The sequence below is a fragment of the Triticum aestivum genome, chromosome 6D (genome assembly GCF_018294505.1).
Source record: "Triticum aestivum cultivar Chinese Spring chromosome 6D, IWGSC CS RefSeq v2.1, whole genome shotgun sequence".
NCBI classification, from domain to species: Eukaryota; Viridiplantae; Streptophyta; class Magnoliopsida; order Poales; family Poaceae; genus Triticum; species Triticum aestivum.
This window is the reverse complement of record NC_057811.1, coordinates 41,063,482-41,089,563: the sequence shown is the minus strand read 5'-3', so window position 1 is coordinate 41,089,563 and position 26,082 is coordinate 41,063,482. Positions and strand designations below refer to the sequence as shown.

The 26,082-nt window shown below is 48.2% G+C and overlaps 2 protein-coding genes across 2 annotated transcripts; one reads left to right on the top strand and one right to left on the bottom strand.

The window, feature by feature from the left end:
- The first annotated feature begins 1,795 nt into the window (after nucleotides 1–1,795).
- LOC123143376 (pentatricopeptide repeat-containing protein At1g02060, chloroplastic) lies at nucleotides 1,796–4,340 on the top strand. The gene has a single exon (XM_044562294.1). It carries the CDS (start codon nucleotides 1,835–1,837, stop codon nucleotides 3,707–3,709), a length of 1,875 nt encoding a protein of 624 aa, XP_044418229.1. The 5' UTR covers nucleotides 1,796–1,834; the 3' UTR covers nucleotides 3,710–4,340.
- Nucleotides 4,341–4,922: 582 nt separating this feature from the next.
- LOC123143377 (histone deacetylase complex subunit SAP18) lies at nucleotides 4,923–8,434 on the bottom strand. The gene is made up of 7 exons (XM_044562295.1): nucleotides 8,256–8,434; nucleotides 8,001–8,155; nucleotides 7,825–7,857; nucleotides 6,383–6,493; nucleotides 6,104–6,199; nucleotides 5,360–5,431; nucleotides 4,923–5,272 (listed from the first exon to the last, which is right to left on the bottom strand). The coding sequence occupies exons 2-7, from the start codon at nucleotides 8,106–8,108 to the stop codon at nucleotides 5,240–5,242; spliced, it is 453 nt and encodes a 150-aa protein (XP_044418230.1). The 5' UTR covers nucleotides 8,109–8,155; nucleotides 8,256–8,434; the 3' UTR covers nucleotides 4,923–5,239.
- Between the last annotated feature and the right edge of the window lie 17,648 nt (nucleotides 8,435–26,082).

Here is a 26,082-nt window from a genome sequence, read left to right as displayed (position 1 = left end):
CGGTACTAGAGTTCCTTCTTAACATACCTGGCCATGAAGTTTCCGTCATTGGACAAGGAAGATTTAGAGATATTATTGTGGTTACTTGTCTGTACCTCTAGTGGGAGCGAAGGAAATTCAATCATGGGGAAGAAATGCAACAGGCAAACAATATCTCTTCTTTTTTTTTTTTGAAATGGAACACTCGTATTCCATTAAGACACGGCGGAATCGCCGGTTACAGCACGGGTTACATCATCAGGGTAGCTATCAAACCATTGACGATCGGCACCGATTGCTAACCCTGTACCCAACGCGGCCAACACATGGGCTGGCATGTTACAATCACGGCTAACATGTACTACACTTGCTTGGATGAACTGAATGGCCAACTTCAGCTTAAGTTCTCTGAATAGGTTGCCCAAGGGTGCATAGTCAAACTCATTGGAGGCTATAGCTTCCACAAGGGTCGAGTTGTCCGTTTCAAACATGGCTCTGGCCACCGCTTGGCGCAAAGCCTCTGTCTCAGCATGCAGAGCGCAAGAGTAATCTTGCCCAGCCCCTGCTGCTGCAAACTGAATTTCTCCTGAGTAGTCTCTGCATATAAAGCCCAAGCCACCCTTTCATGTTTCTGCTGAAAACGCCGCATCCACGTTTATCTTCACCATGTCCTGCGGCGGTGCTTTCCAGGAACTGCGAGGGATTTGCTGGGAAGAAAGCTTTGGTGCTAGAAATTATATCCACTCACTGACATGCCTACGGACTGTGAATTGAAATTCTTCAGTGTTGAGTTGGCGTTCGCCATGCCTGCCCTTGTTACGCTCCTGCCACCAGCACCATAAAAGCGCCACTGTAAGCAATTTCTTTTCTTCAGTCAGCCTCAAGGTAGCGTGCACCACCTCCTTGGCCGAGCTGCAATCAGCTAGGTGCCTTCTAACATCTTCCAGTTGTAGCGCTCGCCACCTCTGTTTGACAAACTTGCACTTGAGGAAAAGATGGCCACCATCTTCAAACAGTCGCCCACAAACTGCACATCTCGTATAAAGCTCAACTCCCCGTCTACTTATATTCATATACATTGGGTGGCTGTTTAGAGCTAATCTCCACAGAAAGTGGTGCACTTTGGGTGGACATGCGACCTTCCAAAGTTCAGTAAACATTTTTACCATATGGTCATCAGAGGTAGACCCCTGTCCAATTTGTCTGCTTGTCTCACGCTTGAGCATATTCACATGAACCTTGTATGCTGATTTGACTGAAAAGACGCCTTTGCTGTCAAAGTGCCAAGCCAAGAAATCGTTTGCATTGTCGCTGATGGGTATGCTCAGAATTGTTGGGACGTCATCCGGATGAAAGCACCCCTTTACCAGGTCATGATCCCATGTTCCATATATTGGGTTGATAAGTTCAGATACACGAGAGAGAAGACCCCGTCCCTGGTGGGATGACGGCTGCCGTGTCTCTCCTCGTGGTAACCATGGATCCTCCCATATTCTAATGTCATTGCCGTTGCCAACTCTCCCTATTAAACCTTCTTTTAATACCCCAATTCCTTTAAGTATGCTTCTCCACACAAACTCATGACCTGTTTTGGTTCGGCAGTGAAAACATTACCAGTGCAGCCTCCCCTAGGACGAGATGGGATCAGAAGGATGGTTGAAGCCAAGATGGATCAAAGCACTTGTTATAAATTTCATATATTGTGTATGTTGATATATTTTTTTTAAAACTCGGTCAAACTTGTACTCATTTGACTTTTAAGAAAACAAAGAGTACATTTTATATAAAGGAGTGGAGGGAGTATAGTCGTGGGAAGTCGCATGCATTTTCAACGCTGCCACGCTGACCACTTCTAATGGGCACGGCAGGGAAGCCGCCGGCGCAGCCGGAGCCCGCGTCGGTGGCGGCGGCGAGGAAGCTGCACCTCCTCCTCCGCTCCCGCGACCTGCGCCCGGCGCTCGAGTACCTCAGCTCCCTCCCCTCGCCGCTCACCCTCCTCCCCAACCACGCCCTCAACGCCCTCCTGCGCGCGCTCGCCGCCGCCGGCCGCGTCCGCGCCGCCACCGACCTCTTCCGCCGCATCCCCGCCCCCACCGCGCACTCCTTCAACTCCCTCCTCGCCGCCCTCCTCCGCCGCGGCCGCGGCCGCGCGGCCAACGCCGTCCTGGCCGCCTTCCTCCGCTCCCCACGGGCCACACCCGACGCCGCCACCCTAAACACCCTCCTCCACGGCCTCTCCACCGCCTCCCCGCGCCCGTCGCCTCCCGCGCTCGTCAGGCTCTTCCGCTTCCTGCCGGAGACCTACGCCTTCGCCCCCGACGCCATCTCCTACAACTCCCTGCTCTCCGCTCTATGCCGTGCCGGTGACCTGCACGCCGCGCGCAAGCTGTTCGACAAAATGCGCGTCGGAGAAAAGGACTGCAAAGCTTCTGTGTCTCCCAATGTCATCACTTACACGACCATGATCAAGGCGTACTGTGTAAGGGGCCTGGCCGACGAGGCGCTCGCGGTCTTCAACATGATGTCTGCAGATGGTGTGGCGCCAAACAGGATCACCTACAACACGATGATCCAGGGGTTCTGCGAGGCCGGCAGGATGGAGCTGGTGAAGGGGTTGCTGGAGACGGACTCATTTAAGCCAGACACGTGCACATTCAACACACTGATGGCCGCACATTGTGGCGAAGGGCGGGTCAAGGAGGCGATGGAGGTGTTCGGCCAAATGGCGGAGCTCCGCGTGAGTCGTGACTCTGCGAGCTATAGCACGGTGATCAGGGCATTGTGCGACAACAGGGAGTTCGTGAAGGCTGAGGCGCTTGTGGATGAGCTTTTGGAGAAGGAGGTGCTGACGAAACGAGGGGGTTGTGTACCGCTCATTGCGGCATACAACCCAGTTTTTGTGTACCTGTGTGAGAATGGGAAGGCAAAGAAGGCAAGGGTGTTGTTTGGGCAACTGTTGGATCGGAGGAGCAAGGTCGACTTCGCTGCATTCAAGACATTGATTCTAGGGCATTGCAAGGAAGGAGATTTTGAAGAAGGGTACCAGCTGGTGCTCTCGATGTTGAAGAGGGATCTCGTGCCTGATGATGAATGCTACATTGCCATCGTAGAGGGATTTTCACAGAAAGGAAGGATGAAGGTTGCGTGGGAGGCCCTACACAGGATGCTGAATAGTGGTCTCCGACCTAGCACTAGCACGTTCCACTCGGTTCTCTTGGGACTTCTGAAAAAGGAAGGTTGCGCAAAAGAAGCTGCAGATTTGATCGAGATAATGCTAGAGAGGAAGATCCGCCAGAATTTGGATCTTTCGACCAATACGATTGACGCATTGTTCAAAAGCAACCTAAACGACCGTGCTTACAAAATCATCACATCTCTATATGACCAAGGCTATTACATCAAGATGGAAAAACTAATCGGGGACCTCTGCGAGGAAAAGAAGTTCACAGAGGCAGCCGAACTCACCTTGTTTAGCCTGCAGAAGCGTCATGATTTGGGTGTGTCGGTATCCAGTACGGTTCTGGATGGCCTTTGCGCAACTGGTAGAGCTTCAGATGCGTTCCGGCTTTTCTACGAACTCATTGAGAGCGGAAACAGTTCTGGTGCCGTTGAACCTCGCAGTTTGGTTGCGCTTCGTCATGCGCTTGATGAAGATGGGAAAAAGAAAGAAGCTGATTTTGTTGCTAAACAGATGAGGCGTGCGGCTGCCAGAATTAGGGAAATGGTCTAAGAATTATCATTTTCCCGGGAACCAAGTCAAACTCTACGATGATCCGTACACACTCGGCCTTGATTGAACAGAGCAGGATGCTGAAGCTGGACTTCCAAGCTCTCGGCTTGATCAACTGCCTGACAAGAAATGGGTCATCGAGGAGTGTTTGATGTTGTAAGAACGCAGACAGCAAATCAGATCAATATATGTTCGTTAACCATCCTTAGAATGGTTTGCTTGGGTCATTGGATGGGCAGACTTCGAGACAGAAAGAACCCTCTGCGCCTGCGACAACATAAGCTTGTCAAGGCCGTCTGATCTGGTACCGTTCTTCTCGAGGGCTGCCATGTCCACCTTCCAGATGAAATGGAGTGATTGGAAACAAGACGGCAAGCTGCTCTGAAGACTTCGAAGAGCAGATTCGCCGGAGATCAAAGTGTGCGTCCACACCGTAATGGCTTTGCCAAAAGGTCCATATGAGCTATGGTGACTTGGAGAGTTTACAGTAATGGCTGTCAGACACATTTGGCACGAAATGCAGAGGCATTGCCAGAAATAAATTTATTTATTTTTGAAAGAAACGGCATTGCCAGAAATAATGTACACAGTTGTTTGCAGTGTGCGAGTCCTCATCCATGGCTTTCTTTTATCTTGCGGGAAGTACCCCTGTCGTTGCTCCCCGTGCAGTTAGGGTGCTAAGCATGGATGTGTGTGGAAGTGATTTCATCGTCTTCATGTTCTTGCTTTGAAGATCGATTGCGCAAGATAGGGCGATGACCGAGCCTTGTTCGGTATTGACATCAACAGGGATCTCAAAGAGGAAATCACGCCTTTTTTTGTTAGTGCGAAACACAAGTTTATACTCCCTCCGTTCCTAAATATAAGTCTTTGTAGAGATTTCATTATGGACCACATACGGATGTATGTAGATGTATTTTAGAGTGTAGATTCACTCATTTGTTTCGTATGTAGTCTATAGTGGATTCTCTACAAAGACTTATATTTAGGAACGGAGGGAGTAGATCATTAGCAAGAATGCCTGCGAACTTTCAGTGCTGAGATATAAGTTCTTTTTTCTAGGCAGAAACAGGAGTTTACAGAATCCTATGAAATTAGATCGCAATGCTCATTATCTCAGATCACAAGTTATCTTGTTTAGTTGCATCAGGTGTTACTGGCAATGATTGTACAACTTTGATTTAGCTTAATATCCCATCATCTATTTGGTAAATTCAGTCTCAAAAGTGCTGCGCCGCACTTATGTTTACATATGTTCTGGAAACATTAGGTTCAAAGAGTACTCTCGTTCAGAGTGACAGCCACAAAGAACAGGTACATAGCAATCAATCACATCAAATGTCTCAAGTGTCAAGTCTCAGATACTAGTTCGAATGTCGCCACTATTACAGACAGTTCTGGTTCCAGTTCCCTACCAGGCGACCACTAAGGAGAGCTTCATCCCACGCACGCACAGCTCAAGATAATAGCACAGCAGAAAAACTATTCTGCTTGGTGTGCAGCAGACACTATTTTGCAAGATGGCACGGCTCACATGATCGACACGCTCAAGTAATCACCTATCTGCAAACCAAGGTAGCATAATAAATGACATTATGTGCCAACCAAGAAAAAAAGAATGAAGTAACATACTGCGGAACTTATGCATACCTGGAAGCCAAGATCCCCAAGAGATTTGGCATCATCCCCTCTTCCATGACCATAAGAAAAGGTCGAACCCACCTTCACAATTGTCCAACAAGATGAGTTATCGCAGGTTGAAACTTCAACGGTTATGATTTATGAATGCAAGGGAACATAGGTTGTACAATGGAAATTTGTGGATGTAGCTAGCAGTTTAAGCACAACGCTCAATGGACTAGTAATAAGCATCAATTTCGGTATGGAACTGGCGATTACCATACTGTCTGGAACACTTTGCAATGGTCATATTGCCTAGGGTCATGTTGTTGCCCATTATTAGGAACGCATAGTTGAAACATAATTGCTTAACGGCGCAAGCTGCAAGTAGTAGCTCATCATGCTACTAACTAGGCCAAACCAGGAATAATGAGACAGCGCTAGAGACTTTTAATATCAAATGGAATTATACAAGATTATGAGCTCATAAACAGTAGCGAGAACCAGAACTAATAGTTAATGTATCCTGCTATTGATGTAACTCGTTCTTGAAAGTAGAACTAGCATCTCCTGTCATCCATAAAGGAGTGAATGAGGTATCAGGAATTTTGGATTTAGGACAGGGTGCTCTGCATTTGTAAATTACGAGTAGTATTGAAAAAACAACTAATTTGCTAGCTTATCACCATTGGGTACCGTGATATACAGAGCAACAATTAATTTGGTTGGCATTTGTAAATTGGTATTGAAGAAACAAATCAGTCAAGAACTTACCTGTTTGACAACAAAACGACCATTCTTATCCGGGTATACAAAAGCAAAAGATAACCTAGCGTTTCTTTTCCTTGCTGGAAGAGCAACCTCTTTGACCTGAAACATGATCAAAATTGTGCTGATTAGACTCTCATCCAAGCACTTGGGATTACCATACTGTCACACACCCAGTGGTATTTTATGACATGGAGGCCCAAGCACTAATTATAGCTGTCACACACCCCCAGTGGTATTTTATGAAATTCCCAAAAATGTCAAAAGTAAGATATGTAATATTACAAGATCAGTGAGCTCCCGGAGTGTGGCATCCTTCCACGTGTAAATCTGAACTTCATCTTTTGGCTCCTTCCCTCTCTCAGAAAACTCTTCATTTAGGTGATGGCCACCAACCTGGAAAAAAATAACCAGGATCAGTTTTCTGTATTACTGTGTGTTTATTCACAAATCTGCAGTCTGCACTGAGAAGACATTGTTCAGAACTGTTACAGAAGATAAAAGTTGGATAGTGTAAGGATCTCTACTTGTCTGATAAAAGTTGGAGAGTGTAAGGATCTCTACTTGTCTATTTTCCAGATCGCCCACAACAAAAAATTCTCAGATTTCTTGAGCACTACATGCTTACTAGAATTCTTTCTGGCAAGGATTAAGAATAGCCATAGCTGACTTGAAAATCAAAATGCAGAATCCAGTGAGTACATGAATAGCATCCATCTTCCTAAAACAAACAACAACAAAGCCTTTAGTCCCAAACAAGTTGGGGTAGGCTAGAGGTGAAACCCATAAGATCTCGCAACCAACTCATGGCTCTGGCACATGGATAGCAAGCTTCCACGCACCCCTGTCCATAGCTAGCTCTTTGGTGATACTCCAATCCTTCAGGTCTCTCTTAACGGACTCCTCCCATGTCAAATTCGGTCTACCCCGCCCTCTCTTGACATTCTCCGCACGCTTTAGCCGTCCGCTATGCACTGGAGCTTCTGGAGGCCTGCGCTGAATATGCCCAAACCATCTCAGACGATGTTGGACAAGCTTCTCCTCAATGTTGGACAAGCTTCCCAAAACATAACGTCCATTTTTTCAGCCAAAGATGGTGAACCCAACATTGACAGCTAAGTACTTCCCCTTAAATTGAGCTCACAGTTCCAACACCAACAGATACTCCTTTGAGCAAATGAACATATGTGGGTTTAAATTGTCAGGTTGAAAAAATGTATGACATGTAGTGACTTAGAATGCTCGTAAATAATGGAATTTGCGAACTGCATGTCTGTCAGCCATGATAAATAGGCTAGTGCTGAGCTGCTGATGGCCTTCACAAAATTTTGTTAAGATTCAATAACTAAGACATCCAAAATGTGTGATTTATATGTTCAATCCTTAGAGTTTATTACGGATAAATGGGTCTAGCTATGTTTACATGCCTTTTGGCCCCTGATTAGCCAGGTTTCATGTTGAACTAAAACTATAAGGCCTCAAACAAAACCAACATTTTGACAAATAAGTTTTGGGATCCTCCTCTGTATTACTGAGTCATGATAGTTATTTGCCAAAACTACAGTTAAACACCTAATCAAACTTCGCTACCGACCACCCATTCACCAGAAGATCCAATAAAATATTGCACAAACCAGGCGAATCGAGGATATCATAAGGCGCTCTCGACCATAAGTGCACTAAAAGGAACAAGAAAGAGTAGAAGAAAAGAAATCACTGGGCCTTACCTTGGTGAAAACCCGGAGCAGGAGAGGGCAGGTCTGCACAAGAAGAATTCAATCGATTAGTCAGTGCTCGCATTCCTCAAAATGCAAAACCTAACAGGCCTAAATACAGTGCTTCTGAACCGCACAGTAGTATAACAAAGTAAAATCGTTAGGGTTGCGGAGGAGGCCTGGCTGACCTTCTCGCGGTCGATGGGTTCGGGGCGGGGGCGCGCCATGGGAGGCGGGCCGCGGTGCATCGGCGGGCCCGGCCGCGGCCTCATCGACATCTCGCCCATGCCTGCCATCTCCCTCCTCGGAAAGCTAGAATCCGCCGCCCTGCTCTGCTCTGACCCTGCCGAGATCGATGCGACACGAACCAAGGAGATGCCTCAATCCACCAACCTTTTCAAGCCAAGAGAGCGAGAACGGGAAACCAGGGAGGCCGGGCTGACCTGCTCCGCTGCCGCTCGCCGCTCGCCGCCCGCCGTCCGCCGCCGGATTCTTCACGGGGTGGTGGGGGGTGTGGATGAAGGTGGGGGAGAAGAGTCCGCGGCGTGGATGTCTCTGGAAGAAACCCTAAGATTTTGTGGTTTGCACCCTTGCTTTGATGGAAATTCTGGCCCAGCCGTGAAATCGTTGTTTTTATAAGGTCTTGTATATACATCTAGACCGCTCGCTCACGGGCCAACGGCTGAGGCTCTCATAAGGGTGGCACACTTTTCATCTCCATCTTTGCTTTTGCATTCTTCCTAAATCATATTACTACTACTACTCCCTCCCATAATATAAGAACTTTTTGACACTACACTAGTGTCAAAAATGTTCTTATATTATGGAAGTGTCAAAAACGTTCTTATATTATAGGACGGAGGGAGTATGTTTTTGCATTCTCCCTAAACCATACTGCTACTTGGCCTTGCCTTTCTTTTTTCATTGTAGAGGTGACCTTTGGATTTTAAAGAAATTACGTCAAACCAATTGAGGGATTTATTTATCAGGGAAAGTTGAACGAAAACCATGCAATTTTCTATGGTTTTGCATTCCTACACCCAGATTCGTTAAGATTTCTAGCAAACAGGTTAGGCCTCAAGGGGTCTTCTATGTGTCTTACATGCATCTTCTATGTTTTCAAAACTCTTAGAAAACATCTTGTAGAACACACAAAGAGCTTTACACATAAATCCAAGTGTGTTGATTCCTTGTAAAGTTGTAAAATTCAAGAAGTTGTGTCATTTTCAATCGTGCATTTTATTACTTGTCTTATGAGAATTCTGCGCTCCAATGGAAGGGTTCCCAAGTTTCTTATGCATTTAGTAATGTTACTCTAGTGGAGGAGTACTTCTATTACAAACTCTAGGTCACCTTTGATTCAAAGGCACACGTGTCGCGTGCTACCTCTTGAGCACTGCGTTGCTTTTCCCTTGAAGAGGAAAGGGTGATGCAGTAAAGTAGCGTAAGTATTTTCCTCAGTTTTGAGAACCAATGTATCAATCCAGTAGGAGGCCACGCTCGAGTCCCTCGTACCTACACAAACAAATAAGAACCTTGCAACCAACGCGAGAAAGGGGTTGTCAATCCCTTCACGGCCACTTGCAAAAGTGAGATCTGATAGAGATGATAAGATAATATTTTTGGTATTTTTATGTTAAAGACTAAAAGTAAAGAAAACAAAATAAACGGCGCCAGAAATAGCTTGTTGACGGGAGATTAATATGATGGAAAATAGACCCGGGGTGAGGGAGTCCTAGACTAAGGGGTCCTAGGGCGTCTGGCCTGTTATTCATTGGGCCGGACTGATGGGCTGTGAAGATACGAAGGCCGAAGACTATACCCGTGTCCGGATTGGACTTTCCTTGGCGTGGAAGGCAAGCTAGACGACCAGCTGTGAAGATTCGTTCTTATGTAACCGAATCCATGTAACCCTAGATCTCTCCGGTGTCTATATAAACCGGAGAGCATAGTCCGGATAGGAGATATTCATTACTATATTCACATAGGCTCGACTTCTAGGGTTTAGCCATTACGATCTCGTGGTAGATCAACTCTTGTAACACTCATATTCATCAAGATCAATCAAGCAGGAAGTAGGGTATTACCTCCATAGAGAGGGCCCGAACCTGGGCAAACATCGTGTCCCCCGTCTCCTGTTACCATCGATCCTAGACGCACAGTTCGGGACCCCCTACCCGAGATCCGCCGGTTTTGACACCGACATTGGTGCTTTCATTGAGAGTTCCACTGTGCCGTCGGCAAAGGGCTTGATGGCCCCTTCGATCGTCAGTAATGACGTTGTCCAGGGAGAAATCTTCCTCCCCGGACAGACCTTCGTGTTCGGTGGCTTCGTACTGCGGGCCAACTCGTTTGGCCATCTAGAGCAAATCAACAGCTACGCCCCTGGCCACCAGGTCAGATTCGGAAGCTTGAACCACATCGCGGATATCCATGGAGACTTGATCTTCAAGGGATTTGAGCCCGCGGCGATCGCTCCCCCTCACCCCGATGAACGTGACTTAAATCTGTCATCGGATCACACCCAGGAGATGGTTCCTGCTGCTGTGACAAAGCAGATCGTGCCATCCGAGGCCGCAGAGTCTGCGGCGTTAGAGCCGCACGCGGACTCAACGCCCTGCAATATTCGCTTCAACGGAACTTCGGACTTGTCTCCGGCCATAAGTTCCGGACTGTGTACGCCCGCGGACACCGAGCTAGATCGGTTATCGATCTTCGAGTTCAGCGCCGCTAACGTTTTCCAGCACTCGCCTTTGGGTGACGTGCTAAAATCTTTAAATAATTTGTCCTTGGAAAAGGACTCACAGCCGAATTACGTCCAGTTCGAGCTAGAGACGGATGACGAAGAATTTTGCTCCCCACCCGCCACCCACTTCATAGCCACCGTCGATGACTTAACCGACGTGCTTGACTATGGCTCCGAAGACATCGACGGTATGGACGACGATGCCGATAAGGAGCAAGGCCAAGACCCGCCATTCACCGGACGTTGGACGGCTACCTCTTCGTACGACGTGTACATGGTTGATACACCCAAAGGATCTGGCGACGACAAAGAAGAGCCAGATGCGAATAAAATCTCTGAGACGCAGTCCAAGCGCCGACGCCCCAAACGCCGTCCTAAGCCTCGTCGCTCAAGGGATGGCAATACCGGCTACAGAGAAAATAGTACTCCAGGCGACGCCGAAAACAATGAAGACCCTGTCAGAGCTGCATCCGACCAGGAGGAACATAACAACAGGCAAGACAACCCCGATGAACAGGCCATAGAAGATGGCTCGGAGGACGGAAGTTACCGTCCACCCTCCGAGGAGGAGACAAGCCTCGGCGACGAAGACTTCATCGTGCCTGAGGGTCCTCTGGAGCAGGAGCGCTTTAAGCTTCAGCTCATAGCCACTGCAAGGAGCCTGAAAAAGAAGCAGCAGCAGCTTCAAGCGGAACAAGATCTGCTCGTCGACAAATGGACTGATGTCCTGACAGCTGAAGAATACGGCCTCAAGCGCCCAGCCAAGAGCTACCCGAAACGCAGACTGCTACCTCAATTCGATGAGGAGGCACCAGAGCACACATCTCCCTCGCGTAATGCGGAACGACCACCACGTGGTCGAGACAGGGCGGCCGACCGGCCACCCCGCGGTCGGGATAAAGCGGCAACTCAGGACGAATAGCCGCCTGCCCCACCGCCCCGTAAAAATAGAAACGAAAGAGTTCGGGGTCACACGTACGACCTCCGGCAGACCCTGGACAGTAGAGCAGGACACACAAGATCGATCTACGGATCGCGAGGACGTGCTCGAGGCACGACGACGGCTACCTATTCGGACGTGACAAACCTAACCACGCCTTGGCCGAATACCGCAGACGGACTCCGTCAGAGCTACGCCGCGAGGCGGCCCGCTATAGAGGCGCCGCACACCCTCTCTGCTTCACAAATGAGGTGCTGGATCACGAATTCCCCGAGGGGTTCAAGCCTGTCAACAATGAGTCATACGACGGCACAACCGATCCTGCAGTATGGGTCGAGGATTTTATTCTCCATATCCATATGGCTCGAGGAGATGACCTCCACGCCATCAAATACCTCCCATTAAAGCTCAAAGGACCAGCTCAACACTGGTTAAATAGCCTGCCTGAGAATTCCATTAGCAGCTGGGAGGACTTGGAAGAGGATTTCCTTGGTAACTTCTAAGGAACTTATGTCCGGCCACGACACGCCGATGACTTAAGCCACATAGTTCAACAAACTGGAGAATCAGCCAGAAAATTCTGGACTAGGTTCCTAACCAAAAAGAACCAGATCGTTGACTGTCCGGATGCCGAAGCCCTTGCGGCCTTTAAGTATAGCATCCGGGACGAATGGCTCGCCCTCCACCTCGGCCAGGAAAAGCCGAGGTCCATGGCAGCCCTCACGGCACTTATGACCCGCTTCTGCGCGGGAGAGGATAGTTGGCTGGCTCGCAGTACAAACACAGCCAGCGACACTGGCCCCTCCGAGGCCAAAAATAGCACCGGCAAGCTCCGGCGCAACAGACACAAACGCTGAAGCAATGGCGATAACACCGATGACACAACAATTCACGCCGGGTTCAGTGGCTCCAAGTCCGGCCAGCGAAAGAAGCCCTATAAAAGGAGCAACGGAAGACCATCCAGCTTGGACCGCATACTCGATCATCCTTGACAGATACATGGCACCCCATGTTGGAAATATGCCCTAGAGGCAATAATAAAATGGTTATTATTGTATTTCCTTGTTCATGATAATTGTCTATTGTTCATGCTATAATTGTATTAACTGGAAACCGTAATACATGTGTGAATACATAGACCACAACATGTCCCTAGTAAGCCTCTAGTTGACTAGCTCGTTGATCAATAGATGGTTATGGTTTCCTGACTATGGACATTGGATATCATTGATAACGGGATCACATCATTAGGAGAATGGTGTGATGGACAAGACCCAATCCTAAGCATAGCACCAGATTGTGTAGTTCGTTTGCTAAGAGCTTTTCTAATGTCAAGTATCATTTCCTTATACCATGAGATTGTGCAACTCCCGGATACCGTAGGAATGCTTTGGGTGTACCAAACGTCACAACGTAACTGGGTGGCTATAAAGGTGCATTACAGGTATCTCCGAAAGTGTCTGTTGCACGAATCGAGACTGGGATTTGTCACTCCGTATGACGGAGAGGTATCTCTGGGCCCACTCGGTAATGCATCATCATAATGAGCTCAATGTGACTAAGGAGTTAGCCACGGGATCATGCGTTATGGAACGAGTAAAGAGACTTGCCGGTAACGAGATTGAACGAGGTATTGGGATACTGATGATCGAATCTCGGGCAAGTAACATACCAATAGACAAAGGGAATTGTATACGGGATTGATTGAATCCCCGACATCATGGTTCATCCGGTGAGATCATCGTGGAACATGTGGGAGCCAATATGGGTATCCAGATCCCGCTATTGGTTATTGGCCGGAGAGGTGTCTCGGTCATGTCTGCATGGTTCCCGAACCCGTAGGGTCTACACACTTAAGGTTCGGTGACGCTAGAGTTGTTATGGGAAATAGTATGTGGTTACTGAAGGTTGTTCGGAGTCCCGGATGAGATCCCGGACGTGACGAGGAACTCCGGAGTGGTCTGGAGGTGAAGATCGATATATTGGACGAAGGGTGTTGGAGTCCGGAATTGTTCTGGGAGTACCGGGTGACGACCAGCGTGACCGAAAGGTGTTTCGGAGGCCCCGACAAGCATTGGGGGGCCTTATGGGCCAAGGGGGGGCACACCAGCCCACTAAGGGGCTGTGCACCCCTCCCTACCCCTCTCACGTAATGTGGAGAGGTGGGGGCGCCTCCCCTAGGGCAGCCACCCCTCCCGGCTTGGGGGGCAAGTTTTAGAGGGGTGGGGGCGCCCAAACCCATCTAGGGTTTCCCTTGTGGCCGCCGCCCCTCCCCTAGGGAACCCTAGGGCGCCTCCTCCACACCCTTCCCCCTATATATAGTGAGGGAGAGAGAGGGCAGCCGCACCCCTTGCCTGGCGCAGCCCTCTCCTCCTCCAACTCCTCCTCCTCCGTAGTGCTTAGCGAAGCTCTGCCGGAGAACCACGAGCTCCATCGCCACCACGCCGTCGTGCTGCTGGAGTTCTCCCTCAACTTCTCCTCTCCCTTGCTGGATCAAGAAGGAGGAGACGTCCCCGGGTTGTACGTGTGTTGAACGCGGAGGCGCCGTCCGTTCGGCGCTAGATCGGATCTTCCGCGATTTGAATCGCCGCGAGTACGACTCCATCAACCGCGTTCTTGTAACGCTTCCGCTTAGCGATCTTCAAGGGTATGAAGATGCACTCCCTCTCTCTCGTTGCTAGCATCTCCTAGATTGATCTTGGTGACACGTAGGAAATTTTTGAATTATTGCTACGTTACCCAACAGTGGCATCATGAGCTAGGTCTATGCGTAGATTCTATGCACGAGTAGAACACAAAGTAGTTGTGGGCGATGATTTGTTCAATTTGCTTACCGTTACTAGTCTTATCTTGATTCGGCGGCATTGTGGGATGAAGCGGCCCGGACCGACCTTACACGTACTCTTACGTGAGACAGGTTCCACCGACTGACATGCACTTGATGCATAAGGTGGCTAGCGGGTGTCTGTCTCTCCCACTTTAGTCGGATCGGATTCGATGAAAAGGGTTCTTATGAAGGGTAAATAGCAATTGGCATATCACCGTTGTGGATTTTCCGTAGGTAAGAAACGTTCTTGCTAGAAACCCATAGCAGCCACGTAAAACAGGCAACAACAATTAGAGGACGTCTAACTTGTTTTTGCAGGGTATGCTATGTGATGTGATATGGCCAAAAGGATGTGATGAATTATATATATGTGATGTATGAGACTGATCATGTTCTTGTAATAGGAATCACGACTTGCATGTCGATGAGTATGACAACCGGCAGGAGCCATAGGAGTTGTCTTAATTTATTGTATGACCTGCGTGTCAATGAAAAACGCCATGTAATTACTTTACTTTATTGCTAACCGTTAGCCATAGTAGTAGAAGTAATAGTTGGCGAGACAACTTCATGAAGACACGATGATGGAGATCATGGTGTCATGCCGGTGACGAAGGTGATCATGCCGCGCCTCGAAGATGGAGATCAAAGGCGCAAGATGATATTGGCCATATCATGTCACTTTATGATTTGCATGTGATGTTTGTCATGTTTACATCTTATTTGCTTAGAACGACGGTAGCATAAATAAGATGATCCCTCACTAAAATTTCAAGAGATGTGTTCCCCCTAACTGTGCACCGTTGCGAAGGTTCGTTGTTTCGAAGCACCACGTGATGATCGGGTGTGATAGATTCTAACGTTCGCATACAACGGGTGTAAGCCAGATTTACACATGCGAAACACTTAGGTTGACTTGACGAGCCTAGCATGTACAGACATGGCCTCGGAACACAAGAGACCGAAAGGTCGAACATGAGTCGTATAGTAGATACGATCAACATGAAGATGTTCACCGATGATGACTAGTCCGTCTCACGTGATGATCGGACACGGCCTAGTTGACTCGGATCATGTATCACTTAGATGACTAGAGGGATGTCTATCTAAGTGGGAGTTCATTAAATAATCAGATGAACTTAATTATCATGAACATAGTCAAAAGGTCTTTGCAAATTATGTCATAGCTTACGCTTTGGTTCTACTGTTTAAGATATGTTCCTAGAGAAAATTTAGTTGAAAGTTGATAGTAGAAATTATGCGGACTGGGTCCGTAAACTGAGGATTATCCTCATTGCTGCGCAGAAGGCTTATGTCCTTAATGCACCGCTCGGTGTGCTGAACCTCGAGCGTCGTCTGTGGATGTTGCGAACATCTGACATACACGTTTTGATGACTACGTGATAGTTCAGTGCGTAATGCTAACGGTTTAGAATTGAGGCGCCAAAGACGTTTTTGAAACGTCGCAGAACATATGAGATGTTCCAAAGACTGAAATTGGGATTTCAGACTAGTGCCCACGTCAAGAGGTATGAGACCTCTGACAAGTTTCTTAAGCCTGCAAACTAAGGGAGAAAAGCTCAATCGTTGAGCATGTGCTCAGATTGTCTGAGTACTACAATCGCTTGAATCGAGTGGGAGTTAATCTTCCAGATGAGATAGTGATGGTTCTCCATAGTCACTGCCACCAAGCTATTAGAGCTTCGTGATGAACTATAACATATCAGGGATAGACATGATGATCCTTGAGCAACTCGCGATGTTTGACACCGCGAAAGTAGAAATCAAGTAGGAGCATCAATTGTTGATGGTTAGTAAAACCACTAGTTTCAAGAAGGGCAAGGGAAAGAAGGGATACTTCATGAAACGGCAAATCAGTTGCTGCTCTAGTGAAGAAACCCAAGGTTGAACCCAAACCCGAGACTAAGTGCTTCTGTAATGAGGGGAACGGTCACTGAAGCAGAACTACCCTAGATACTTGGTAGATGAGAAGGCAGGCAAGGTCGACAGAAGTATATTGGATATACATTATATTAATGTGTACTTTACTAGTACTCCTAGTAGCACCAGGGTATTAGATACCGGTTCGGTTGCTAAGTGTTGGTAACTCGAAATAAAAGGCTACGGAATAAACGGAGACTAGCTAAAGGTGAGATGACGATATGTGTTGGAAGTGTTTCCAAGGTTGATGTAATCAAACATCGTACGCTCCCTCTACCATCGGGATTGGTATTAAACCTAAATAATTGTTATTTGGTGTTTGCGTTGAGCATAGACATGATTGGATTATGTTTATCGCAATACGGTTATTCATTTAAGGAGAATAATGGTTACTCTGTTTATTTGAATAATACCTTCAATGGTCTTGCACCTAAAATGAATGGTTTATTGAATCTCGATCGTAGTGATACACATGTTCATGCCAAAAGATATAAGATAGTAATGATAGTACCACATACTGGTGGCACTGCCATTTGAGTCATATTGGTATAAAACTCATGAAGAAGCTCCATGTTGATGGATCTTTGGACTCACTCATTTTTGAAAAGATTGAGACATGCGAACCATGTCTATTGGTAGATATGCATGAAGAAACTCCATACAGATGGATCGTTTGGACTCACTTGATTTTGAATCACTTGAGACATGCAAATCATACCACATGGGCAAGATGACTGAAAGGCCTCGTTTTCAGTAAGATAAAACAAGAGAGAAACTTGTTGGAAGTAATACATTTTGATGTGTGCAGTCCAATGAGTGCTAAGGCACGCAGTGGATATCGTTATGTTCTTACTTCACAGATGATTTGAGTAGATGCTGAGTATATTTACTTGATGAAACACAAGTCTGAATTATTGAAAGGTTTAAGTAATTTCAAAGTGAAGTTGAAGATCGTCGTGACAAGAGGATAAAATGTCTATGATATGATCATAGAGATGAATATCTGAGTTACGAGTTTGGCACACAATTAAGACATTGTGGAAATTGTTTCACAACTAATACCGCCTGGAACACCATAGTGTGATGGTGTGTCCGAACATCATAACTGCACCCTATTGGATATGGTGCATACCATGATGTGTCTTATTGAATTACCACTATCGTTTATGGGTTAGGCATTAGAGACAACCGCATTCACTTTAAATAGGGCACCACACAATTCCGTTGAGACGACACCGTATGAACTATGGTTTAGAGAAACCTAAGCTGTTGTTTCTTAAAAGTTTGGGGCTGCGACGCTTATGTGAAAAAGTTTCAGGCTGATAAGCTCGAACCCAAAGCGGATAAATGCATCTTCATAGAATACCCAAAACAGTTGGGTATACCTCCTATTTCAGATCTGGAAGCAAAAGTGATTGTTTCTAGAAACAGGTCCTTTCTCGAGGAAAAGTTTCTCTCGAAAGAATTGAGTGGGAGGATGGTGGAGACTTGATGTCAACTAGTGTGTAGCAGGGCACAAGAAGTTGTTCCTGTGGCACCTACACCAATTGAAGTGGAAGCTTATGATAGTGATCATGAAACTTCGGATCAAGTCACTATCAAACCTCGTAGGACGACAATGATGTGTACTACTTCAGAGTGGTACGTAATCCTGTCTTGGAAGTCCTGTTGCTAGACAACAATGAACCTACGAGCTATGGAGAAACGATGGTGGGCCCAGATTCCGACGAATGGCTCGAGGCCATAAAATCCGAGAGAGGATCCATGTATAAAAACAAAGTATAGACTTTGGAAGAACTACTTTATGGTCGTAAGGCTGTTGGGTGCAGATGGATTTTAAAAGGAAGACGGACAATGATGGTAAGTGTCACCATTAAGAAAGCTCGACTTGTCGTTAAGATGTTTTCCGACAAGTTCAAGGAGTTGACTACGATGAGATTTTCTCACTCATAGCGATGCTAAGAGTCTGTTGGAATTATATTAGCAGTTACTGCATTATTTATGAAATCTTGCAGATAGGATGTCAAAAAAACATTGTTTCCTCGACGATTTTCTTGAGGAAAGGTTGTATGTGATACAACCAGAAGGTTTTGTCAATCCTGAAAGATGCTAACAAGTATGCAAAGCTCCAGCAATCCTTCTAAGGACTGGAGTAAACATCTCGGAGTTGGAATGTACGCTTTGATGAGATGATCAAAGATTTTGGGTTTATACAAAGTTTATGAGAAACTTGTATTTCCAACGAAGTGAGTGGGAGCACTATAGATTTTTGATGAGTATATGTTGTTAACATATTGTTGATCAGAAGTGATGTAGAATTTCTGGAAAGCATACAGGGTTATTTAAAAAGTGTTTTTCAATGGAAAACCTGGATTAAGCTACTTGAACATTGGGCATCAAGATCTATAAGGATAGATCAAAAACGCTTAATAGTACTTTGAAATGAATACATACCGTGACAAGATTTTGAAGGAGTTCAAAATAGATCAGCAAAGAAGGAGTTCTTGGATGTGTTACAAGGTGTGAGTATTGAGTACGACTCAAGACCTGACCATGGCAGAAGAGAGAGAAAGGACGAAGGTCGTCCCCTATGCTTTAGACGTAGGCTCTACAGTATGCTATGCTGTGTACCGCACCTGAAGTGTGCCTTGCCATGAGTTAGTCAAGGGGTACAATAGTGATCCAGGAATGGATCACATGACAGCGGTCGAACTTATCCTTAGTAACTAATGGACTAAGGAATTTTCTCGATTATGGAGGTGGTAAAAGAGTTCTTCGTAAGGGGTTACGTCGATGCAAACTTTGACACTAATCCGGATGACTCTGAGTAGTGAACTGGATTCGTATAGTAGAGTAGTTATTTGGAATAGCTCCAAGTAGCGCGTGGTAGCTGCATCTACAAGATGACATAGAGATTTTTAAAGCACACACGGATCTGAATGTTGCAGACCCGTTGACTAAAACCTCTCTCGTAAGCATAACATGATCAAACCCTAGAACTCACTAAGTGTTAATCACATGGTGATGTGAACTAGATTATTGACTCTAGTAAACTCTTGGGTATTAGTCACATGGCGATGTGAACTTTGAGTGTTAATCACATGGTGATGTGAACTAGATTATTGACTCTAGTGCAAGTGGGAGACTGTTGGAAATATGCCCTAGAGGCAATAATAAAATGGTTATTATTGTATTTCCTTGTTCATGATAATTGTCTATTGTTCATGCTATAATTGTATTAACTGGAAACCGTAATACATGTGTGAATACATAGACCACAACATGTCCCTAGTAAGCCTCTAGTTGACTAGCTCGTTGATCAATAGATGGTTATGGTTTCCTGACCATGGACATTGGATGTCATTGATAACAGGATCACATCATTAGGAGAATGATGTGATGGACAAGACCCAATCCTAAGCATAGCACAAGATCGTGTAGTTCGTTTGCTAAGAGCTTTTCTAATGTCAAGTATCATTTCCTTAGACCATGAGATTGTGCAACTCCCGGATACCGTAGGAATGCTTTGGGTGTACCAAACGTCACAACGTAACTGGGTGGCTATAAAGGTGTATTACAGGTATCTCCGAAAGTGTCTGTTGGGTTGGCACGAATCAAGACTGGGATTTGTCACTCCATATGACGGAGATGTATCTCTGGGCCCACTCGGTAATGCATCATCATAATGAGCTCAATGTGACTAAGGAGTTAGCCAGGGATCACGCGTTACAGAACGAGTAAAGTGACTTGCCGGTAACGAGATTGAACGAGGTATTGGGATACCGACGATCGAATCTCGGGCAAGTAACATACCGATAGACAAAGGGAATTGTATACGGGAATGATTGAATCCCCGACATCGTGGTTCATCCGATGAGATCATCGTGGAACATGTGGGAGCCAATATGGGTATCCAGATCCCGCTATTGGTTATTGGCCGGAGAGGTGTCTCGGTCATGTCTGCATGGTTCCTGAACCCGTAGGGTCTACACACTTAAGGTTCGGTGACGCTAGAGTTGTTATGGAAATAGTATGTGGTTACCGAAGGTTGTTCGGAGTCCCAGATGAGATCTCGGACGTGACGAGGAACTCTGGAGTGGTCCGGAGGTGAAGATCGATATATTGGACGAAGGGTATTGGAGTCCGGAATTGTTCTGGGAGTACCGGGTGACGACCAGCATGACCGAAAGGTGTTTCGGAGGCCCCGGCAAGCGTTGGGGGGCCTTATGGGCCAAGGGGAGGGGCACACCAGCCCACTAAGGGGCTGTGCGCCCCTCCCAACCCCTCTCATGTAACGTGGAGAGGTGGGGGCGCCTCCCCTAGGGCAGCCACCCCTGCCGTCTTGGGGGGCAAGTTTCAGAGGGGTGGGGGCGCCCAAACCCATCTAGGGTTTCCCCTGTGGCCGCCGCCCCTCCCCTAGGGAACCCTAAGGCGCCTCCTCCACCCCCTTCCCCCTATATATAGTGAGGGAGAGAGAGGGCAGCCGCACCCCTTGCCTGGCGCAGCCCTCTCGTCCTCCAACTCCTCCTCCTCCGTAGTGCTTCGCGAAGCTCTGCCGGAGAACCACGAGCTCCATCGCCACCACGCCGTCGTGCTGCTGGAGTTCTCCCTCAACTTCTCCTCTCCCCTTGCTGGATCAAGAAGGAGGAGACGTCCCCGGGCTGTACGTGTGTTGAACGTGGAGGCGCCGTCCGTTCGGCGCTAGATCGGATCTTCCGCGATTTGAATCGCCGCGAGTACGACTCCATCAACCGCGTTCTTGTAACGCTTCCGCTTAGCGATCTTCAAGGGTATGAAGATGCACTCCCTCTCTCTCTCGTTGCTAGCATCTCCTAGATTGATCTTGGTGACACGTAGGAAATTTTTGAATTATTGCTACCTTACCCAACACCCCAGACAAACCGGCAAACCATACTAACAGAGATTGCCGGGTCTTTAAACAAGCCAGCAAGGTAAACAGCAAAAACAAGGAAGGGGAATCTCAGAGCGAGGACGATGACGAGGAGTCCCGGCAGCTGAGCACGGGGGGCACAAGAAATCTCCCCCTCAAGTAACATGATATACGCGACACACATCCCCAAAAGGGAACGTAAGCGCACTTAGGGACGTCTACGCGGTAGAGCCAGTCGCCCCAAAATTCAATCCGTGGTCGTCGTTCCCGATCACCTTCGATCGCCGAGATCATCCAACCAGCATCCGCCATGGCGGTTCAGCCGCAGTGGTCCTCAACCCAATCATCGACGGATTTTACCTGCCACGAGTCCTAATGGACGGTGGTAGCAGCCTCAACCTGCTCTATCAGGACACAGTGCGGAAGATGGGCATCAACCCCTCACGAATCAAACCAACAAAGACTACCTTTAAAGGAGTCATACCAGGCGTGGAGGCCCGTTGTACGGGCTCAATAACGCTGGAGGTAGTATTCGGTTCCCCGGATAACTTCCGAAGCGAAGAACTAATCTTCGATATCGTCCCATTCCGCAGCGGCTATCACGCCATGCTCGGACGAACCGCTTTCGTTAGATTCAACGCGGTACCACATTATGCTTATCTCAAGCTCAAGATGCCCGGTCCACGTGGCGTTCATTACAGTAAATGGAAACACGGAACGCTCCCTTCGTACAACGGAGCACACTGCCGCCCTAGCAGCAGAAGTACAGAGCGGCCTTCTCAAGCAGCATTATAATTCGGTTGCTGAGCCCCTGGACATCGTCAAGAGGGTCCGGACAACACTGCAGCAGGACAGCTCGGCCCATCGCGAGCCGAATTAGCAATTCGGCCTCCATCCCAGCCCCGATGAGGCAATGGCATTACTACCGCGCGTACATAAACGATGCACTCAAAACCCCATGGGTATTGACGGAGGCATAACCCGTTCGCGATCCACAGTACGGCTTGACCGACCCTGGGATTCGCCCACTTTTCCTTTTTCTTTTTATGGGTTTCCTCCTCTTTTCAAGGTCTATACGGACAACCCGCTTGCAGAACACACCAAGGAGGCAAGGAGCTTTGGCGTACAAGGGAACCCCCAGGTGATCTCTAATAAACGATTACCATACTTGTTTTACATACCCACACGCAGCTCACCCTTGGTCACGGCATGTTAAATAGCCTTACTCGCTTATCGCATTACTTGTACAAAGTACGCCTCGACGTACTAGTTACATCACAATGGTGAATAAATGGTGGTGTCAGCTCATTACCCTTTTTTCCCCGTTTCCTCACCTCAGTATCTATTACTCATTGCACACGTACACCATGGTACGTACTGCTACGCCAGGGGCTTCATTACACCCCGCATCACGGCAATAAAAGTCCGAACACTTTTACAGTATAGTTCGGCACCCCGAACTTATAGCCTTATATGCATCGGCTCCGAATCATGTCTTTGGTCAATAGTTGGGTTGCCCGGCTCCTGTGTTTACTACCTTACGTTCCGCTATATCGGCTAGGATAGTAAAGGAAGAACTACTGTGATTGTGTCCCGGTTCTTCCGGACGAGCACCTCAGTAGAGAAAACCAAAAACTGACTGTCATGATGCGGCGAGAGCCGGTCAGCTGTTCGAGAGGTTTCAAATTGTTGGAGATTTTTTCCGCTTCTTGTGAAGAATCGGTTCTTCCGATTAGGCGTGTATAACGCCCCTAATCCGGCCTTCCAAACACCAGGGGCTTCGCCAACTTTCTTAATTGTCAAACTCCTATGGCTAAGTGAGGGCGGTAAAGGCCGCATAGTCTGATTGCCTTGTTCGTTGCGCTAAACACCTCCTTTAAGGACCAGAATATGGAGTAAAGAGTGTTTAGATTTATCCCGAACACCCCCGTACTATCTACGTGGGGGCAGAAACCGACGACTGGTCAACCCTCAGATTTAATAAACGGCCGCACAGGAGGTAAAATTTAAATCATAAGCGTTATACTACATAACATCTTTGTTCCATATTACAGGGCAAGGTAATATACATGTTCTCGTGGGAATATAACATCCGTCGAACATTGCTCCGCCACAAGGCGGGACCCCTCCAGAACACCCTCGAAAAAGTGCTCGGGTCGACGATGCTCCTTGCCCTCCGGCGGTCCCTCGGTCATCAGCTTTTTGGCATCCAGCTTCGCCAATGCGTCTTGACGCGGGCAAATGTCATACGCGCACCTTCAATACAGACCGATCCTCTTCACGGCTTCGAGCCGCGGACAGGCACTCACAAGCCGCTGCACAAGTTCGAAGTAGCTGCTAGGTACAGGATCAGTAGGCCACAGCCGGACTATCAGGTCCTTCATGGCTAGCTCTGCCAACCTGTGCAGCTCGACCAACTGCTTTAGCTGGTCGCTGAAGGGCACCGGATGTTCGGATCCCAGATGTTGGGACCAGAATAGCTTCTCCGTAGACATCCCTTCTTCGGCTCTATAATGCTCGGCCGCATCTGACACTGCGCGGCAGATCCATAAACGCCCTTGGAAAATCCAAATTCAGGATAAGTACAAGGAACGTTTCTTCTACATACTTGCTATGCATGGTGACAGACTTACCCGCTGTAATTTTCTTGGCCGCCTGAATTTCCTGGAGGGCGCTCTGGGCTTTGGCTCGTGCATCCTACGTGCTCTGGCGGGCCTTCGCCAATTCGGAGTCTTGCGCCTTACAATTGCGCTCCAGGGACTCAAATCTCTCTATTGTGCCCTGGAGCTGTTGCTGCGCCTCACCAACCCGGGCCTCGTGCTTCTCGCGCGAGGCGCGTTCCTTGGCCGCTTTGTCCTCGGCCTCGGATAGCGCCTTCTTAAGGGTTGCCACCTCAGTCGTGGCCCCTAATAAAGTTTATGACACTTTAGTCCGGTCGACTATCCATTTTTTCGAAAATATACCAACAGGTTACCGCATACCCTGGCTATCCTCCAGCTGCTTCTTCACGAGGCCGAGCTCCTCCTTGGCCCGCTCCAGTTTCTTCTTTAGTCCGGAGACCTCCGCAGCATGAGCAGTGGCAGCCTGAAGCGATACCTGCTTATTCACATAGACAACTCATGTTAGACTCCTGCGATATTTTTGATCCTCTGTTCGGCTTTTCTTCCCGAACATCCAACAGAGCATCAGGGGCTACTGTCTACACTGTGATATTTTTCCTACAATCACATTACTTACCTCAAAGCCCGTTAGAAGGCTAGTGCAGGCTTCGGTCAGTCCGCTTTTGATGAAATGAACCTTCTCTATCACCTTGTCCATAAGGACACGATGTTCATCCACAATAGAGGCGCCTCGTAGCGCCTCCAGCAGATTATCCGGCGCCTCTGGTTGGACAGAGGTCACCGGTGGAATAGGCACATTCCCTCCTTGCAGGGAATGCCGCTTGCTGGACCCTGGAGCCGTATAGATCTCCGGAATAGTATCCGGCTGAGGTCCAAAGGGAACTCGGGCCCCGTCACCAGTCCCCATGGGGACTTCTTTCCCCGCATGTCCGGCGGCCGCAAAGTCATCCTGGGGCATCACCCCGATGATCTCCGGGATCTCCCCCCGCCCTGGAAAAGTCTTTTTGGACACCACCTCGTCATCACCCTTGGGTGAGACGAAATGAGCAGGTGGCGGAGATATGCTAGCCATCTCCTTCGAGTCCAGTGAATCCTCAGTCGAGGATTGCGGGGAGCCATCGCGTGCCGGACTGCAGTAACAAGGCTTACAGTATGTCAATACTACAAACCAGGAAGGCCATACATTTGCAGATTCTGGTACTTACGAAGCGGCCCGAGGCTTGGTCCGGTGAGGTCGCTCTGGACTGCTATCAATATCCCACACGGAGTTATCCGCTTGGGAGCCTTTAACCCTCTTAGGCGCTTTTGCCTCAGGATCCGCGGGGGCCGCCCTCTTCTTCCTCCCCACCTCAGGTGGGGAATCGTTTTCTTCTTCTTCCTCTTCCTCTTTGTCGTCGTCATCGGACGAAGAGGAAGCCTCGTTCTCAAACGACATGTCCGGAGCGCCTTTTTGGCAATGGCCCTTCTTGGCCCCTTTGGCCGCTTTCTTGGCCGTCTTCTCTGGCACGTCATACGGCGCCGGAAACAACATCTTCGTCAGAAGTGGGAATTCTTCCTCCTCAGGAAGCGGAGCCGGACAGTCAATCTGCTCCGCCACCTCGATCCAGGCCTGGTAAAGTAGGTGGAGGAGCTCAGTATCCGTCCTCAAAATATGCCGGTGAAGGGTATACCTCGAAAACATTAAAAGACCTACCGGATTGGCCTGGCGCTTTGAGCTAAGCCCGCGATTTTCAGTCATGGGCGGGGGCGTCTCGCCAGCCTTGAAGAGCGCTTTCCAGATGCCTTCGTGCGTTGTGCCGAAGAGCCCTCGCAGCGTCTGGTGCTTGGCGGGGTCGTACTCCCACAAATAGCAAGCCCGGCGTTGGCACGGAAGGATCCGGCGAATGAGCATAACCTGGATCACATTCACAAGCTTGATCTTCTTGGTTATCATGTTCTGGACGCATGTCTGGAGCCCAGTTATCTCGTCTAAGGATCCCCATGTCAGGCCCTTCTCTTGCCAGGAAGTGAGCCCCATCGGAACTCCGGATCGGAATTCGGGGGCTGCTACCCAATCGGCGTCACGCGGCTCGGTGATGTAAAACCACCCCGACTGCCATCCCTTCACCGTCTCCGCGAAGGAGCCTTCGGGCCAGGTGACATTGGGCATTTTGCCCACCATGGCGCCTCCGCACTCTGCTTGTTGACCGCTCACCACCTTCGGTTTCACGTTGAAGGTCTTTAGCCATAGGCCGAAGTGAGGCGGGATACGGAGAAAGGCTTCGCACACAATGATAAATGCTGAGATGTTGAGTATAAAGTTGG

Bases quoted from the DNA above. Each gene is read 5' to 3' on its own strand.
- LOC123143376 (XM_044562294.1), top strand. From the start codon at position 1,835: ATGGGCACGGCAGGGAAGCCGCCGGCGCAGCCGGAGCCCGCGTCGGTG.
- LOC123143377 (XM_044562295.1), bottom strand. From the start codon at position 8,108: ATGGCAGGCATGGGCGAGATGTCGATGAGGCCGCGGCCGGGCCCGCCG. The intron at 6,200-6,382 runs GTAATATTACAT...ATCATGTTTCAG, and splicing joins TCCGGGAGCTCACTGATCTT to GTCAAAGAGGTTGCTCTTCC. The intron at 5,432-6,103 runs GTAAGTTCTTGA...ACAATTGTGAAG, and splicing joins GTCGTTTTGTTGTCAAACAG to GTGGGTTCGACCTTTTCTTA.